Source organism: Onychostoma macrolepis, chromosome 21 (genome assembly GCF_012432095.1).
Source record: "Onychostoma macrolepis isolate SWU-2019 chromosome 21, ASM1243209v1, whole genome shotgun sequence".
In the NCBI taxonomy this organism is placed as follows: domain Eukaryota; kingdom Metazoa; phylum Chordata; class Actinopteri; order Cypriniformes; family Cyprinidae; genus Onychostoma; species Onychostoma macrolepis.
The window spans coordinates 20,323,495-20,341,164 of record NC_081175.1 but is presented as its reverse complement, the minus strand read 5'-3'; the positions used below and the strand labels follow the sequence as shown (position 1 = coordinate 20,341,164).

The following is a 17,670-nucleotide window of genomic DNA, read 5'->3' as shown; positions in this document are numbered from 1 at the left end:
GAAGCGCTGTCACGTTCGCGTCACTGTAACACAAAAATAAACAAAAAGCAAACGAACCTGAAATCAAGTAACATGAAGTAAGGAGATAGCAAGCATTTTGTATTTATATTAATATCAATAAGTAGACTGCAAGAAGACAGTCGGGTTATGTCAGTGGGTTTACTATTGGAATTCAGTAGGAATTGCACGGCATTCAATTTAACAGTAAATCATCGATTAATTACCAGCTTTAATATTAATACTGGGGAAAAACTACTCAAATTCACAGTAACATTGTAAAGTGTTCTTACAGAAAGACACAGCAAAAATATAGTGTGACAACAGCAGAACTACAACGAAAACAAGCGAATAGCCTTGAACTCGTGTTTATAAAATGTGTCTATAACGTTACTTACTTAAAACTTAATTCGAAACATCTAAAATATTTTAATAACCATCTTTTCAAAGTGCATGTAGGTATGCTGAATAGAGTAACGTTAGGTTCCATCGTGTGGAATAGTTTGGAATAGCAAAATTATTGGCCAGACTGAGCTCAGTTTGAATTGTTTGAGGCAAAATAAGCAACAAATAAAAACACAATAGTGTAGACAGGCAGCAAAAAAAAAAAAAAAAATGTGGAAAAAACAATAGCTATAGGGTTTTAAGAGAAAACTCTACGCTAAAATATTTTACTGCTATTTAGTAGAACTCTTAGTGGTAGATAAAATGTTTTGTGAATACGGGCCCAGAACTCTCGGAGTTATTCCCTCTATCCACTCCTTTATAATGTTTGTCTGTGCAGTAGCGGTGGGGTTTGTTCTCCACAAATTGCAATTAAAAGAAATTCATCATTGATAATGCATTCTAAGAAATAAGGTGTTTTCCACAAATTAATGTATTCTGAAGAATGTTGGTAACCAGTTGACGGTAGCCATTAACTTCCATAGTATTTTTTCCCTGTACAATGGAAGTCAATGGTTTCCGTCAGCTGTTGGGTTACCAACATTCTTCAACATATCATCTTTTGTAAAAAAAACAAAACAAAAAACACTAATACAGGTTTGGAACAACAGTTTTGAGTGAACTGAAGGCCTGTTCACACCAAGGACGATAACACTAAAGATAACGATAAAGATAGAGTTCTAAAAAGCAGATGAGTGTGCTTAGAATAAACAGATGAACATAGTTATCTTTAAAGTTATTGCTCTTGGTCTGAACAGGATTTAACTCTTAATAATCATATTAGGCCATTTTGCAATTCCTGTTTTTTTTTTCTGTCTCCAAATTTAAGACAACGTTGTTTAACACATTTAGGCCTACTTTTAAAACCACTCAGGGCCCGCTTTGATCTTGACATGAATTCCAGGGGGGTGGTCAGTGTTTCTACATTATGTGAATCTGAAATTTGGTGAAACAGTCTGGGAATTATATAGAGGCTGTTTGTTGAAATTTTAGAAATAAGACAGCCTTTGTAAATGAGCAGCTGAAAGAAATGACCTTCTTAGCCATGGTTTTTTACTCCTGCAAAGTATGAGAGCCGTGCATTCACTGCAAATAACATAGAGATGGAAACTGAATACATAGTCAAGGAGAAGTTTTTGCTTCACTAGAATGTAAACGTCACAGCAAGCATACAGTATGACATGAAACCAAAGTGCAATATTATCTTCAGGGTTTGTTAATGAAAATAAAATGAAATAGTGCTACGTCACAGTACACAGTACCATGGTAATACCATATTTGTTCGGACATGTAGCATGGAAATAGCTTGGTATTCATTGAAGCACCTTGAAATACAATGGAAATAACCTGAATATGGTAATCATTCAGTTTTAAAGAAATTAACACTTTTATGCAGCAAAAACACATTAAATTGATCAAAAGTGTCAGTAATGGCTTTTACACTGTTCCAAAAATGTCTATTTCAAATAAACGTGACACTGAAGACCAGAGTAATGCTGCTGAAAATTCAGCTTTGCCATCACAGGTATAAATTACATTTTAAAATACATTAACACAGAAAACCGTTCTCTTAAATTGTAATAGTATTTCACAATTTTACTGTTTTGCTTTATTTCTGATCAAATAAATGCAGCCATGGTGAGCATAATGATTTCAATCGGATTTACACAAAAATCGTATTTGGGCTAACAGTTTGAATGAGACTTAAGACAGTTCTTTCAAAAATATTTAAAAAAAATCTTACCAACCCCAAATATTTGAACAGTAGTGTACATTAGAACACTGTAGTAATGCCATTCTATAACTATGACTTTTCCTAATATATGAGAACTGATATTACTTTATTATTATTACAGTGTGTGCAGAATTATTAGGCAAGATGATATTCTGGTCATATTTTTTTTCCAAGAACATTTTACCAATTCCAAACCACATCAATCTTAGTAACTACTATCAATTTTGTATTTAATCATTTATAAGTTATATATAATTGCCCATGAAGGCTGAAAGTTAAAAACTCCTTATTTCAGGTGTGCAGAATTATTAGGCAGGTTTTCTTTTACAGATAAAATGAGCCAAAAATGAGATTGAACTCAAGAATAAAAGTAAAACAATTATTAAATGCCCATGAGAAGGATGCAATACTAATGCAATAATAGAATTAGCAAAGTTAAGGCATGACCACTGGGCAGCTAAATGCTCATTGGGTCAGCAAGGTCAGAAAAAACAGGTGGAGAAGAAAAGACACCTTAACTGCAAAAGAATTAGGAATTAAGGTGAAGAATTAGGTGAGAAACCATCAGGAACTATTTAGTCTCCAGCGCCATCATTTTACAGAACTGCAACCTTCCTGGAGTTTCCAGAAGTGCAATGTGTCAGGTTCTCAGAAACATTGCTTGGGTAAAAAAATATTTTAAATGACTCTCACTTAATAAGAATAACATGCTGAAGTGTTGTGAAATACACGAAGACTGATTTTTTTTATAGGCTTTATGGACAGATAAGTTGAGAGTGACTCTTGAAGGACCAGCATCACATCCTCTTGTGCCACAGTTTGAACCTGACACCTTGTAATTCTGGAGACTCCAGGAAGGTTGCAGTTCTGGAAAATAATGGCGCTGGAGACTAAATGGTTCCTGATGGTTTCTCACCTAATTCTTCACCTTAATTCTTAATTCTTTTGCAGTTAACGTGTCTTTTCCTCTCCACCTGTTTTTTCTGACCTTGCTAACCCAATGAGCATTTCGCTGCCCAATGGTCATGCCTTAACTTTGCTAATTCTATTATTGCATTAGTATTGCATCCTTCTCATGGGCATTAACTTTTATTCTTGAGTTCAATCTCTTTTTTGGCTCATTTTATCTGTAAAGGAAAACCTGCCTAATAATTCTGCACACCTGAAATAAGAAGTTTCTGACTATCAGCCTTCATGGACAATTATATATCACTTATAAATTATTAAATACAAAATCAATAGTAGTTATTAAGATTGATGTGGTTTGGAATTGGTAAAATGTTTTTGGAAAAAAAATATGACCAGAATATCAACTTGCCTAATAATTCTGCACACAGTGTATACGTTTATTTGAATAGGGACAATACAATAGACATGATTCCAGACAGAGACTGAAAAAAATGCACTGCACATAGAGATTATAGCAGAAGCTAATTTGCATCTCATGTCCCTAGAAAGGCTTTTCTATAAAATCAATACATATATAAATAACCAAAATAATTATAATAAAATAACTAACTCTACCTTAAACTAACATAACAAATCCATCATACAATATAATCATACATTACAAACAGAATACAAAACAGCAACCAATTTGGCATTCATTATTACAGTAAAGATCAGTATTTCAAATGGTAATTGCTGTCATTTTTTTTTAATTCAACCACAAGAGGGTGCTGCAGGCTTGCAGAAAACTCAGAGCCTTGGGTACAACAGCATCTTCAATGCACAAGCTTGGCAGCTGGAATTGGTCTGGGGACGAGTCATTTGGAAGATCCAGCTGAGAGAGCATTTAGCATCCTGCATTGTGACCCATTTCAAAAAGGTTACTTAAAACTCTTTCATGTTTTGCATCTGATATGCTTGGCTCTTGCCTTTCATGGAGTGGAAAGGCAAGTGCTGGCAGTACACCATGATGGTGAAAGCCATTAAAATGCTGGTTCCTTTCACTCTTGTTGCTCCCGATCTCAACAGCAGCCCTGTTTGTTCACATTTAGGAATCCAGTCCAGTCAAATTTTTGTATTCAATGACCAGTCACTTAGCATCAAAAGGGCTTCATCTGAACAAGATGGAAAATTAAGTTTGGAGATAAATTCATGTTATAGATGCCAGATCTCTCCTGTGTCAGTAATGAGAGCAGCAGGCAGAGCTGTAGGAAAATAATGTCACAGATGTACGGTGGAGATCAAAGTGCTGCTGCTCCAACTTGAAAGACCTCTGAGCGGTAAATCCATAGTGTTCACATGAGTCACCTGTCAGCTTATCAAATGCAACTGCGGAGGAGCTTAACTCATGACAAACAAACCATCACTCACACAGCCACTGAGCTGAACTGCTCCTCATATGTGTAAGAGCCAAAGGTTATCAGAAACTGTCAGTTGGGGACTGAGACATGCAGGTGGGTGACTCTTCATGACCGTCTGCTGAAACTGCCTATCACCACTATCAATACCAGCACAGACCTCGAGTTTTGTGTGCACTTGGCTTGCCATATTCAGTGGCTTCGTGAATTGCAACGGCCCAAAAGGGAACGGATTGGTTCTGCCTAAACCATCTGGTGAATTCCCTTGCTGTGGCTCGGTCCAAAACCCCACAGCACCAGTGAGGAACGAGTGGCACTCTTACTGCTCGTAATTGTCATACAATGTGTTCAAAACACCCCGAGTCTATGCAACCACTGGAGGAATGAGTAAGAGGGGGCTGCTGCTGCTGCTGCTTTGGCAGAGAGATTTATATTTCATTGTGTAAAAAGATGATGAGACAGGCTTCGACATCAGGGTTGTGCACAATTCAGAACTGAACTGGAAATGCCTTTTAAATTGAACTAAAGCAGAATTAAAATGAATTGAAATGGAAATAAAGATCAAAAACCTTTTTGATAGATAGATAGATTTTTTCTATCATGCTTTATACATTAACTTTTATGGAAAACACCTTATTTCTTAGAATGCATTATCAATGATGAATTTATTTTAATTGCAACTCAGTAAATTTGTGGAGAGAGTCCAATTCAATTTTGAATTTTGTCCAACCCTGGTCGACATGATTAACCAGTTAAACCATATGGATTTGCTATAGGACTACATCCGCCCACTTGATTCCGCTCAAGCACTGGTGTAGAATCAGCCTGACCGTGTTTTTACCTTCAGAGAAAGAGGTAAAGCCAAACCAATTGAAATTTCAGGCGGTACTTCACAGGATCCCTGCACAAGGTCCCTGGGCTGAATAAATGTAGTTTCAGTCACTGGAACATGACCACTCTGCTTAGGCTACATACGGGCACTGACCGTCTCCAGGCAGCCGGGTAATTAGCAGCACTGGAACCTTTGATGAAACATTTTACCGCTCAAAGTATTTCGGTTATCGCCACCGGAAGGGTAACTGACACCTCATTCGAAGAATTGGTTTTGCTCTCAGCACTTTTTAAATCATCTTTGTATCGGCACCCACACGCGCGCGCACACACTCAGACACACGCTTTTCCTATACATGGCGCGGTGTGGGCTCGTTACCAAGACGACGGTTAGCTTCAATACCCATTGTGAAATATATATGCGCTGTCCTTGATGTACAGTAAGACAGGCACGAAATAACAAAGTTACAGCAGAATACATGTAGGATATCTGCACATAAACAACACGGAGTATCATACCAACAGAGCTCTGGGTGCTAATACAATTCTGATTGGTGGCGTGATGCTATTTTGGCATCTCTAGGTGAATGTGGTGCACAAAAAACAGGCGCGAATGCGGTTCCCGCCGTCGTGTGACAGCAGCTGTCATGTCTGTGGGGAAAAAGCAGCGTGGAGCTCGCTTTTAGTCTCTGTGTGACATGAAATTACGGCACTCATCACGCAAGTTTGCTCATTCTTCTTTATTTTTCTACAAAAATATTTCACCTTATAAAAGACAGCTCAGAATGTACATTGTTTTTTGCAACTGCTATAGAAGTTTTTACCTTAAATATATGTATTTATATATAGTATATAAGCATTTCTTTACATATATAATCAGAGTGCACTCTCAGCAGCCCCGGATATGAGTCAAACATCATCCCAGTCTGTTGAATTATTTCTCATAACTCTCTCTGACTGTGGGAACTGTTAAGACAAAAATAATTGTATAACCAAATGTGATCCAGGCATTGTGAATCCAGCTTCATGCATGACCTTGATAAACTAAACAATAGTGGTGTTTATTACAAAAAAATACAGTTGATTGCAATTATAAGTAACTGTCATTGCTTTAGAGTGATGATTTTGTGGTGGTTATTACTAAAACACTCAGTACTGAAGATGAGAGTAAATATAATTGCTTAGAACAAGGCAGACTAATAAGAAAAAAGATGCTAAGACATTGGGAATAGGTGGATCAGAGAGGATGAGACGGTTACAATAAGGAACCTGTAGGATAAGTAAAAGATTATGGTTTTAGTAAAAAAACAAGCCGAAAAGGTGCCAATAAAGATGAGTGACAGCATTCTTAAAGCACTTGGTTGGAGTGAGGGAAGGTTATCAGGTTGTGACTCGTGGTATCCCATGATGCCTATGAACTGCAGCCAGCCGGAAGCCCTATTCGTTAGATTTCTGCTGCCTTCCCGAAATCAGCAATATTACTACTATCATTTTTATCATTATCATCATGATCATTACTATTACTGGCTCTGGATATGCCTCAGATAGCTGGTTACTGTAATCTCTTGAAATCAATATATTCTGAAACACAATATAATTAAATGAACCTGATAATGAATGTTCTCACACTTTGAATAATAATAATAATAATACATTTTTAATTTTTATTATAAAAATATTAGTGATGCTTGCTTGTGCAAAACACTCTGGCACGATGGATATTTAGACTGATTTCTAGAATGCTGCTATGTGGTTGCAAGGGTTACATATGGATGTATTCCAAGACTTTTCGATATTTTGGATCCTAAATATGGCTCATAACCCTCCTGCAGGATTTTTTCGGGTTGTTTTATTGTCTGTCAGGTGAAGTCGTAGGTCTGATAAATTAACAGCACACCTCAATGAGCGACGTGATTTGAGATATCATTCATGTCTGTAGCACAAACGGTGTGAGAATAAATTATGTGCTGAAGTTTAATACTTCGGGTTAAAGGAATAGCTGACACATAAATGAATATTTGCTAAATATTTTGTCACCCTCAGGCCATCCAAGATGTAAATGAGCTTGTTTCTTCATCAGAGTAGGTTTGGAGAAATGTAACATTACATCACTTGCTCACCAATGGATCCTGTGCAGTGAATGGGTGCCGTCAGAATGAGAGTCCAAACAGCTGATAAACACATCACAATAATCCGCAATCCACACAACTCCAATCCATCATTAATGTTTTTGTTGCATGCAGATTTTCACTTCACAAGATGTTAATTGATGGACTGGAATAGTGTGGATTAATTGAGGATTATCATCATGTTTTTTCAGCTGTTTGGACTCTCATTCTGATGGCACCCATTCACTGCAGAGGATCCAATGGTGAACAAGTAAAGCAATGCTAAATTTCTTCAAATCTGTTCCGATGAAGAAACAAACTCATCTACATCTTGAATAGCCTGACAGTCAATCTTCAGCAATTGTTCACCCTTTGTTCAGGTAAGCAATAGCAAGCACCACTAATAATAATAATAATAATAATAATAATAATAGAATTTCCAGTTTCTAGAAAACCAACAACAAAAAGCATCATCTAAAAAAGAAAAAAAGAAACTGTGATCCACTCCCTTTCTTGATTGAAGTGCTGAGGCCTTTCCATCAGCCCACCGCTGGCGAAAAGCTTTCCCAGAGCCTCTCAATGCTCTCATTACCCACAGGCTGCTGTATGTTCTGCTCCTGGAGTCTTTTTGAGTACAGGCCTGTGGCTCTGCCCTTATCAGAGAGGAGCAGAGGAGAGAGCGAGTGTAAGCGTCCAGAGTGGCGCTAACACCCAGGCGGGCGAGAGGGTCAGCCGCGTCCCCAATGGGGAGGCTGAGTCCGAAGTGCAGGAACAAACCTCGTAGCCATTTTCTGCATGGTCTGCGTGGTGCTGCCCACGTAGCCTTGTGTTTGAGTTGTTCTGCATCTCCGGGGAGTCCGACTGCATGTCTGTGCACACCAGCCAGTCCTTGCCGATGGGACGCGGATAACCTGCTTCAACCTCCATATCGCTGCCCGCCACACGCCAGTACTCCTTTCCCTTGAAGAAATATGATGCTCCTGGGAAGAAAAAGTGGAAAATATAAGGAAATAAAATACAGCTTGATGCATAGAATGGATTTTTCAGACCTGCTTTCATCTGGCATACACATCATGATGGTTTCACTTTTCCCTCTGTGGCTTTTATCAACTCTATTTCCTGTTTTGAGACCACCCAGGGTAATACTAAAATTTAAGCCTTGGGGGCCTTGACCCCCAGGTATATTGCAGAATACATTGTGGTTTGAGCAGTACTTCTCAAAATGTAGTCTGTGGATACTGGTGGTCTGTTTTAGACTGTCCTAGTTGTCTGAGAATTGATTGGCTTTCAATATATATATATATATATATATATATATATATATATATAAAATGTAATTAAAAAAGACTGAATCAACTGAGGGAACTGCAGGGGGTTCATGAGTTGATAAAAAGCTAATAAATAATGAAATCTTAAAAATGTAAAATTAAAATAAATCATTTTAAAATGAAAACAATCAAAAGATATAAAAGAAAAGTTTAATTTTTTTTTTTTTGTTTACCTGCAAATAAAATCAATCAGAGAACCATGCAAATGTTATTGAAATATTATCTCGGGGATAAATATTCAATAAACATTTTAGGCACAATGACTGACAACCCCTGAATTAACTGTTTTTAAATGACATTTATACATAAGTGGCTATATAAATAAAAATGTAGTATAACAATGATCGCATAATCTCTTATTTTTAAAGAGCTAGTAAGATACTGAATAATGGCTTAATACTTTTTGTTTTTTTCCAACATAAAGCCATCAATTGACTTCAGAAAAAGGCACATATTCATACAGATTACGTTTATTTGTTTCCTCTTTTGAGCTTGACAGTTTTTGGTCCCCACCTAATTTAATTAGATGGAAGAGAGCAGCACAGACATTTTGCTCAATATCTCATTTTGTGCTCCACAGAAGAAAGAAAATCCTATTTGTTTGGAATGACATGAGGGCGAGTAAATGATGACAGAGTTCGATTTTTTAAATCTATTTCTTTAACACTCTACTCTGACAGCTGAATAAATCATGTGTTATGGAGGATGAGACACAAGACAATAGCTCCTCTAGATAGAGTCTAGAATCACCAACGGACACCAGCACATTTTGCCGCTTGATGAAAGCCTATTCCTCCGGTTCAGCCTAATGCTTGCATCTGTCCCATCTGAACAAGAGCTTTACTATCTCTCTCGGTCCCACTCTGCAGGTGAAATTGGCCCTCAATGCTGTCTATCTGAAGAGGATACTGTTGCCAGCACCTCCTCAGGCTGATACTTCTTCCCTTCCGTGGAGGCCAGGGACTGTCACTTTAGAGTGTGGCCTGCTCTCACTCCTTCTTCAGAGCTCTTCCTGTGGGGTTGGCAAAGCCTCTGAGAACAACACCTGATGAGACACCTTCTCTGCCCCTCACTCTGCCTACAGAGGAACCACAGGGAAAAAGATCTGGAATGCCAAGTCGAGCCTAAAACTATGCTTGTGAGTGAATTAGCAATGTGCAAAACTGCAAAGATAATTTATCAGGGTGGATAAAACAGTGCAAAAAACTTAAATGTGACTTTCCATTTGTAAAGAATTTGGCATGAGACACTAAGGAAAAAAAGTGAGAGATGACACAATGACCCAAAATGTTCATCTGCATAACTTCATAGGTTAACATTATACAGAATTTGCAAAAATAACTGGCCTTCACATTTATACAATTGATGGTATGTTTCAGTCATGGGTGACATTTAAAAAATGTTCAAAATGCTTCAGTGCTAATCACAGGTGCTGGAAGCTATTAATTTTTAGAAATACCAATCATAAAATGTTCTAATAGAAATGACTGAAATATGTATTCTGAGAAATGGTATGTGCCAGTCCTAAGCTTTTTGAAAAGCAATAGAAAAGGAGAGAGTGGCCTGCATTTTTTTCTCCATCATAAATAGGCTTTCTACCTGTCAATCATTTTGTATAATTGGAATATGCTGACAATGGGTTGGTTAACACTATGGGTTAATAGTGTTAACATTTTGAATTACTGCATGCATCAACTCAATTTTGACAGTATTAGTGTAATACACAACATGGGAAAAAAAGAAATAAAAGAAACTGTATGTGTGTTTTTACATGAAAGTGCTTAGCTATGTGCTTTGCTATTATTTAACACAGGCTTGATTCGATCCACCACAGAATTTCAAATGCCTGTTCTCCATCTTTGAGGACACCACAAGGAGCTTGCTGTGCATTAAGAACAATACCGTGCATTAGGCATGATGGGACATTATGCCCTTTCTCCATTCAGCTCACATAGAGCTCAAAACCGCTGCTATGACAACCACACAATCAAAACACCTGCTTGGCTAACATCCTCTCCACCCAAATAAAATCATATCTTCTAAGGCGGATCAGGGTCATAAAACTGCAAACCGTTCCTTTATATGATGTATAAAGCATTAAAGAGTAATTTTGGAGATGTTACTGGATATGTCCTGCACATGATGGAAGATAATATGAGCACACACATTTAAATTTTGTGGCTAATTTAAGGATTTTTATTTTCTTGATTAGCCTAGTTTCCTTTCCTGTGTTTTCAGTTGAAACTGGAAGCTGGGAGCATGCTATACAAGGTTGCTATTATTTACTAATTAGTTAATAATATAAAAATGTTTGTTAATTGAATTGTAATTAAAATATACATACTAAATAATAGACTTAAACTTAAAAAAAATTTAAATGTTACCATGACAAAAAACTGAAATAATAGCCGAAGCTGATGAAAAAATGACAAAAATTACTAAAAATAAGACTAAAATAAAAATATAATAGTAATTAAATAAAAAAAATTACAAAACCCAAAAAAGATAAAAGCACATAACAAAATTGCCAAATAAAACTAAAATAAAAAAGTGAAAATATTCAAAGTATTAATAAATACTACAAATAATAGCATATACTATAAATAATAGTACAAATAATACTAAAATAACAGATGCTGAGGTGCTAACAGCTTTTTTTCCCTTTTCTTTTGTATGTCACGGCCTGGAAGAAAAACATGATTTGCTACTTGCTATTGCTATTTTGGGGCATTTACACACAGTATTAATTATTTAGGTGGCGGGATGTTCTCATTTCAGAGACCATTTTTTATGGACATCTACGTGTACAAAACGAGACAACTTTTTTGGTCCATTTTCAAAAAGATACTACAGTTGAAATGTTCACATCTGCTAAAAGCTTATTTTGTCAGGTTTTCAGAGCATATCAACAGTCTTAAAGGAATAGTTCACCCGAAAATGAAAATTATGCCATTATTTACTCACCCTCATGTCAAACCTGTATAAGTTTCTTTCTTATGTTGAACACAAAAGAAGATAATCTGAAGAATTTTGAAGAACCAAACAGTTGTTGATCCCCACTGACTTCTATGTATAGTAGGGAAAGAAATACTATGGAAGTCAATGGGGGCCATCAACTCTTTGATTACCAGCATTCTTCAAAATAACTTATTTTATGTTCAAATTAAGAAAGAAACTCATACAGGTTTGGAACGAGATGAGGGTGAGTAAATGATGACAAAAAATACATTTATGGGTGAACTATCCCTTTAAAGCTAACGGACATGTTCTAAATTACAATTTCATTGTATCTTTTACATTTTGTGTCATTACATTTTGCATGGCTATGCTTTTCTCCACCTAGTTCAACAGCGAACAAGCACAGAAATTCAAGTCGGTCTTTTCAAGCTGGAAGGAAAGCGATTAATTTTTTTTGTGGCTCTAAAAGATGACATCCAGCAGAACTGCTTAAAATTCACGATTCGCAATACTTACTGTCAGACCACCGCATGGCATCATCTAGTTGAGATGGGATCCCTTTCCACAGTGCAGTGTCTTTTGGATAGCCGAGGTCCATGCGCCGCAGAGGGTCATCATAGCGCCAGTAACGGCTGTCCTTGAAGAAGTAGGTCTTCTCATTGTGCAGCCAAACAAATACTGCATCCACTCCCTCCGCAGGCAGTCCGAAGTCCGTGACAGGCCGTGGGTAGCCCTCTTCAACATTATTGTCCTTGAACACCCAATATTTCCCACCTAGAGAAGTGAGAACGACTTACTGTGAGGTGGGAAAACTGTAGGCTTCATTAGCACCAAACCACATTAGAAAACACAGACCTGCTGTGAAATACATTTAAATGCTTTATGTATACAACACGTGTTCTTTTTACCTCCATGCTTTTGAGCTGAAATTGTATTTGAGGTACGACTTCAAAACACTCACGCATTATATCTTTGAAGGACATTGTTTGCTTTATAGTCCAACTCTTATTAAAAATGACATTTACATAACTCTAGACTGTTAAATTCCAATCATTTCTAGAATTTTTCTAAGAGTGAGTGTTTACGCTCCAGGGAGCATTTTGCTTAAAATGTTTGGAATTAGTTACATTATCAGAGGTCTTTTTGAAATAATTTTAAAGAGCCTTTGATAGATGTTCTTGATCTCTTTAACTGTGGAATTACCACAGATTACTCATTGCCAAAAGCAACAAACACAGTGTAAAACTAGATATGGACATTTTCTAAATGTGTTGCACAAAACTTGACACGCAATGCAAAGGTGTTGCACTCAACCAGTTCAGAATGAGTTATGTGCCAAAGTGCAATACTTAAGGTGAGAAATTCTGACAAACCAGGCAAGATGTACGAGTAATAATTAAAGTAAAGGTTATATTGAAGGGTTATATTAAATATTAACTTCATAAAAGATTAAATCCAGGCATTTACCTTTAAAGAACACTATCTTATGGTCTCCAGGTCTCTCGTACACAGCATCCACGCTGTCCAGGTTGGCAGGCAAACCCCTCCAGAAGCGATGGATCTGAGCTGGCCTCAACGACACCAGGTGCTTCTCACGTGTCAGACGCCAAAAATACTTCCCTGACAAGAAGTTTGACAGTAAGAATGTGTGGTTATTTGTGTGTTTATGTAAGCTTATGTTGTAATTATGTGCCATCATATGATATGTATAAGGGACATTGGTTAATAAAGCGTGGAATGTGTGCATGGCCGGGGGCAGTGGGAAGGAGGGTGCCCAGCTGGCAGAACCAGCCAAGCAAATACAGAGCACAAATGATAATATATCAAAATGTAGACAGCAGTAGTCTGCAGACAGCGCATTCATGACTAAACAGGAAAACTAAACAATTTCACAGCAGTCCAAGATCAAGATTTTTGCATCATGATAAAAAAAAAATATTTTATTGCGTCCACAAAACAAAAAAATAAATAATAAAATAAGTAAATAATAAAAATAAGCAAATTAAAAAGAAAATTGATTCTTTGTGTTTAAACTTTACCTTTAATAATTCTAATGGGATAAGAAAATTAAATACAATTAAATAAACTCAAATACAATATATATTGCATCTTAATCTTAATTGCATCAGTTATTAATATCTTAATACAATAATATCAATATTAGTCATAATATCTCATGCAATTATGCTTTTCTAGTAAATTCCTTTCATTTTAAAGATCCAAGATATTGGAAAACAAGACACAAAATAGCAGTTAAGATAAGGTTTTTGTTGATATTTTGTAGTTTATACACACAAAAGGATGTATACTTTATACTTGGTCTGTTGCTAATAGCTACTGATTTCATTGGACTTCAGGGTGTTCTTACCTTTGAAAAAGAAGGCCTCCCCTCGAATCTGGGCTACAGCATCAAAGTGGCTAGTGCATCTGTCAGGGGCATCAGGGGCAGGTCTGTGAGGTAGTACAAATAGAAAATAAAATGAAATGGATAAGCTTTAAACAAATGGTTTTGCAAGGCATGTGAAGGTAGAGCATAAGAATTTCACTAGAAGAAGAAGTGTTTGTGTCTCTACATGAGTAAATCATTGATTATGGAAGGAATAATCGACAAAAAACCACTTAATTATTTAAAATTTATGCACAGCTCAAGGTGGTCATGCAGCCTCAGTGCAATGCAGAATAAGTTCAATGCTGCATAATTTTAATTAATTACATGATCCAGAGTCAATTATTTTGAAAATACCTGAGGAGTCAATATTTGGTTTATATGGTCTAGTTAGGCCATACTACATCTACTAGTTAGACTGGTAGATGTCTTAACTACAACTTCTGTCTGGAAAGGGGAAAAGCTGCATTCAGTCAAAAACCAAACTGCTAAAAAAAAATAAAAAAATAAAACAATATAAAAAAATAAAAAAATAAATGAAATAAAAATAAAAGGCAAAAAGTACCAAATAAAATATAGAATAAATAAATATAATATATAAAATAAATATAACAATTAAATAAATGTAATAAGTAAATAAAATGATATAAAATAAAATTAAGTTATATAAAACAAATAAAAGCAAATTAAAAATTAAAAATAAAATAATTAGAAAATACAATTAAATGGTAAAAACATAAAAATAAAATAGAAAGTAAATGAAATCAAAATAAAATAAATAAAATTATATAAAGTATATAGACATTTAAATATGAAATAAAATATAAAACAAAACAAAATATAATAAAATAGTGTACACCACAACTAACACAGTAAATGTATTTATCTCAAGACATTTTTCAGGTTTTCTAAAATATGTATTACTTTTTTATGCCACCATTTAAATAGTTTAAAATCAAGTTTGAAATCAGCACAAGCCACTGGTGCTAATTTGAAAGCATTAGCACTTTTACCATAAGTCTGTACAGTACATTATCATTTTTGTCTAGCTATTGGCTATGTGCAACTCGAATGTCCTTAATATGTGCTTGGTTTAAGATTGGGCAAATCAAAGAAGATGTTATCACCAGCTTGCAACAGAATCTCTGAATGCGTTATCCTCTCGGCTAATGACTGACTTAGCACTTTGACGTGGCTGGGATGCTAATGATGGAGCAATTACGGTGACAGAGCTGCTTTTGTGAGCTAGAACTCGCCTGACACTTTATTAACAAAGATCTTCATTCACAGCTTATTAGCTGAGCTCTCTGAGAGGAATATATTACTGACCTTTGTCAAACTAAATCTACCTGTCTCACACGTCTGCCGTGATGACGGAGAGAGAGGAAATAGAGAGATGCATGCAGCTCTCAGAGCAGCTAAATGCTTGTTTACTAGGAGTTTGGAATTGAGTCTGTAATTTGTGTCGTTCTGGCATTTGCTTCAGGAAGGTTGAGTGCAGTTGCGGGTGCATTATAAAGTCCAAACATACTCTCCTTCTAAATGATGGACTGCTACCTCTGCAATTCAAAATATTCAGAGGAGGGTGGGTTTTGTGGGTGCACGCTTGTTGACTCACGGTATCATGGATCTGTTTTCGGGGAGGTCAAGCAGGACGGGGGGTTCGGCGGTTTGAGAGGGGTCATCTGGCTGCATCGTGTGCGATACAGACTCTCGAACACCTGACAAAACACAAGGCGAGTTCAACTTGCGCAAAAGCAGAAAAACGGCACATTTCTGAGAGGAACACACACTAAGTGTGTGCTTTACCTTTTGACAAACACTCAAATAACTCAAAAGTAGAGATAACAGCCAGTCTCATTAAATGAGTTTTGCAAAACTACCATCGCCACATTAGACAGAGAAAATGTATGAGTAATAACGTGCAAGTAAAAATAAAACTAAGCTAATGAGCACAAAGTTTAACAACCAACAAAATGCACAAGTTCATTCCTACTTTGTTTCAAACCAAATACTATTTATTTTCAAAGAATGCTATTTCTTTAACTTTAAACCTGTTTGGGGGACCTTTTAATAGCTCAAAAACATTAAATATACATATTTTATGTGTGGTTGATACTTGATAGGTTTTATAATCATATTATAACTTTTTATAAACCATTTTCTTTCTTAAAAACACACATACAACATCTTCAACAACTTCATCAAAAATGTTACAGCATTTTTGGCGTCCCATCAAGTGACCCAAGGTAAGAAAAATTATTAAACACAATAAGTTGGTAACACTTTACAATAAGGTTCTATTTGTTTACTATATTTAATGCATTAACTAACAATGAGCAATACACTGTCAGAGTATTTATTAATCTTAATAAAAATACAACTGTTCATTGTTAGTCCATGTTAGATCAGGTCTAATAACAAATTTTTTTTAAAAGTATTTTTCAGTGTTAGTTTTTTTGTAATGTAGTTAACTAATGTTAACATGAACCTTATTGGAAAGTGTTAACAAGTGTTGTTTTTTTTTATTTTATTTTTTAAATTTTTTTACCTCAGAAGCAGGTAATTCACTTATATTGTGGTACAACAGGGTTAAAGCGTTTTGAAATAATTGCTAAGTTTTGAAAAAAATAATGGAAAAAACCCCAATAAACAATAAAATAACACTGTTAATCATAAAAATTAGGACTGCATAATTTTAAATAATTACATGATACAGAGTTAATTCCTTCGTCTAGGGGTCAAGGTTTAGCTGGTTAGCATGGTCATAGTTAGCTCCTATTGGTAGATGTTGTAGCAACACCATCTGGTTACAAAGGGCATCTTTCTGCATTGATGGGTATTGAAAAGCTGCCATGTAAAAAAATAAAATAAAATATTTATGCATAAGCTGCCGATGCTAGTACTTATAGGCCCGGTTTCACAAGTAAGGACTAGGCCTTAGTTAAATTAAGACAATTAAGCAACTTTTACAAAATTGCCTTAGAAGAAAACATTACAGGTGTGCATCTTGACACAGAACAATGACACTGGCATATTTTAAGATATGTCAGAGTAAGATATTTTCAGTTGAGACAGCTCAAACATGCATCTTTAGTCTGGGACTAGCTTAAGCCTTGTCTGTGAAACCGGGGGATAGTGCATATATATCTTATTACTAGCCTTCGTATGAATATTTTTTTAGCTAGCTAGAGCTGAAAATAAAATCACAAGGTTAATTATGAAACTATAACTTTTTCTTAGTTCTCGGTTATGTTTTTTAATTATTAACTTGGTATCAGATATTTCTCCTAAAAAAGGAGACACAGATGAGACTCTTACCGTATATCAACTGCTGAGCTACAAAATCGGTGTGGATAGCATGGCTGAGATAATTTGGTCTTTGGAGACCATTTAGTTCAGTTCATATTGAAATGTCAGAGCACAACTTGAGGCATTATTGAGATGAAACACACAAGAAGACACCTGAGTTTACTGGAATCTTTTTCTCAGGAGAACCATCTCAAAGGAAGCAAAGGAACATATTAAATGAATCTGAATGGAAAATAAGGCAACTACGAAATACTATTATTAAAAT

At 35.8% G+C, this 17,670-nt stretch overlaps 1 protein-coding gene and 1 long non-coding RNA gene across 5 annotated transcripts in view; one reads left to right on the top strand and one right to left on the bottom strand.

The window, feature by feature from the left end:
* Positions 1-5,351: 5,351 nt before the first annotated feature.
* LOC131529269 (uncharacterized) lies at positions 5,352-13,345 on the top strand. Of its 2 annotated transcripts, none has more exons than XR_009268040.1 (3): positions 5,352-5,484; positions 9,619-9,887; positions 13,205-13,345. It is a non-coding gene; the product is annotated as an uncharacterized LOC131529269 (long non-coding RNA). The 2 variants fall into 2 exon arrangements; XR_009268041.1 differs by lacking the exon at positions 13,205-13,345 and adding an exon at positions 10,563-10,579.
* mmp17a (matrix metallopeptidase 17a) overlaps positions 5,769-17,670 on the bottom strand; it is a 74,499-nt gene continuing 62,597 nt past the window's right edge. For all 3 annotated transcript variants that reach the window (XM_058758895.1, XM_058758897.1, XM_058758896.1), the window contains exons 6-10: positions 15,712-15,814; positions 14,076-14,158; positions 13,175-13,327; positions 12,224-12,481; positions 5,769-8,401 (exon numbers count right to left, since the gene is read on the bottom strand). In XM_058758895.1, coding sequence (XP_058614878.1) covers positions 8,079-8,401; positions 12,224-12,481; positions 13,175-13,327; positions 14,076-14,158; positions 15,712-15,814 — 920 coding nt within the window. In that variant the 3' untranslated portion in view covers positions 5,769-8,078. The remainder of the gene's footprint in view (positions 8,402-12,223; positions 12,482-13,174; positions 13,328-14,075; positions 14,159-15,711; positions 15,815-17,670) is intronic.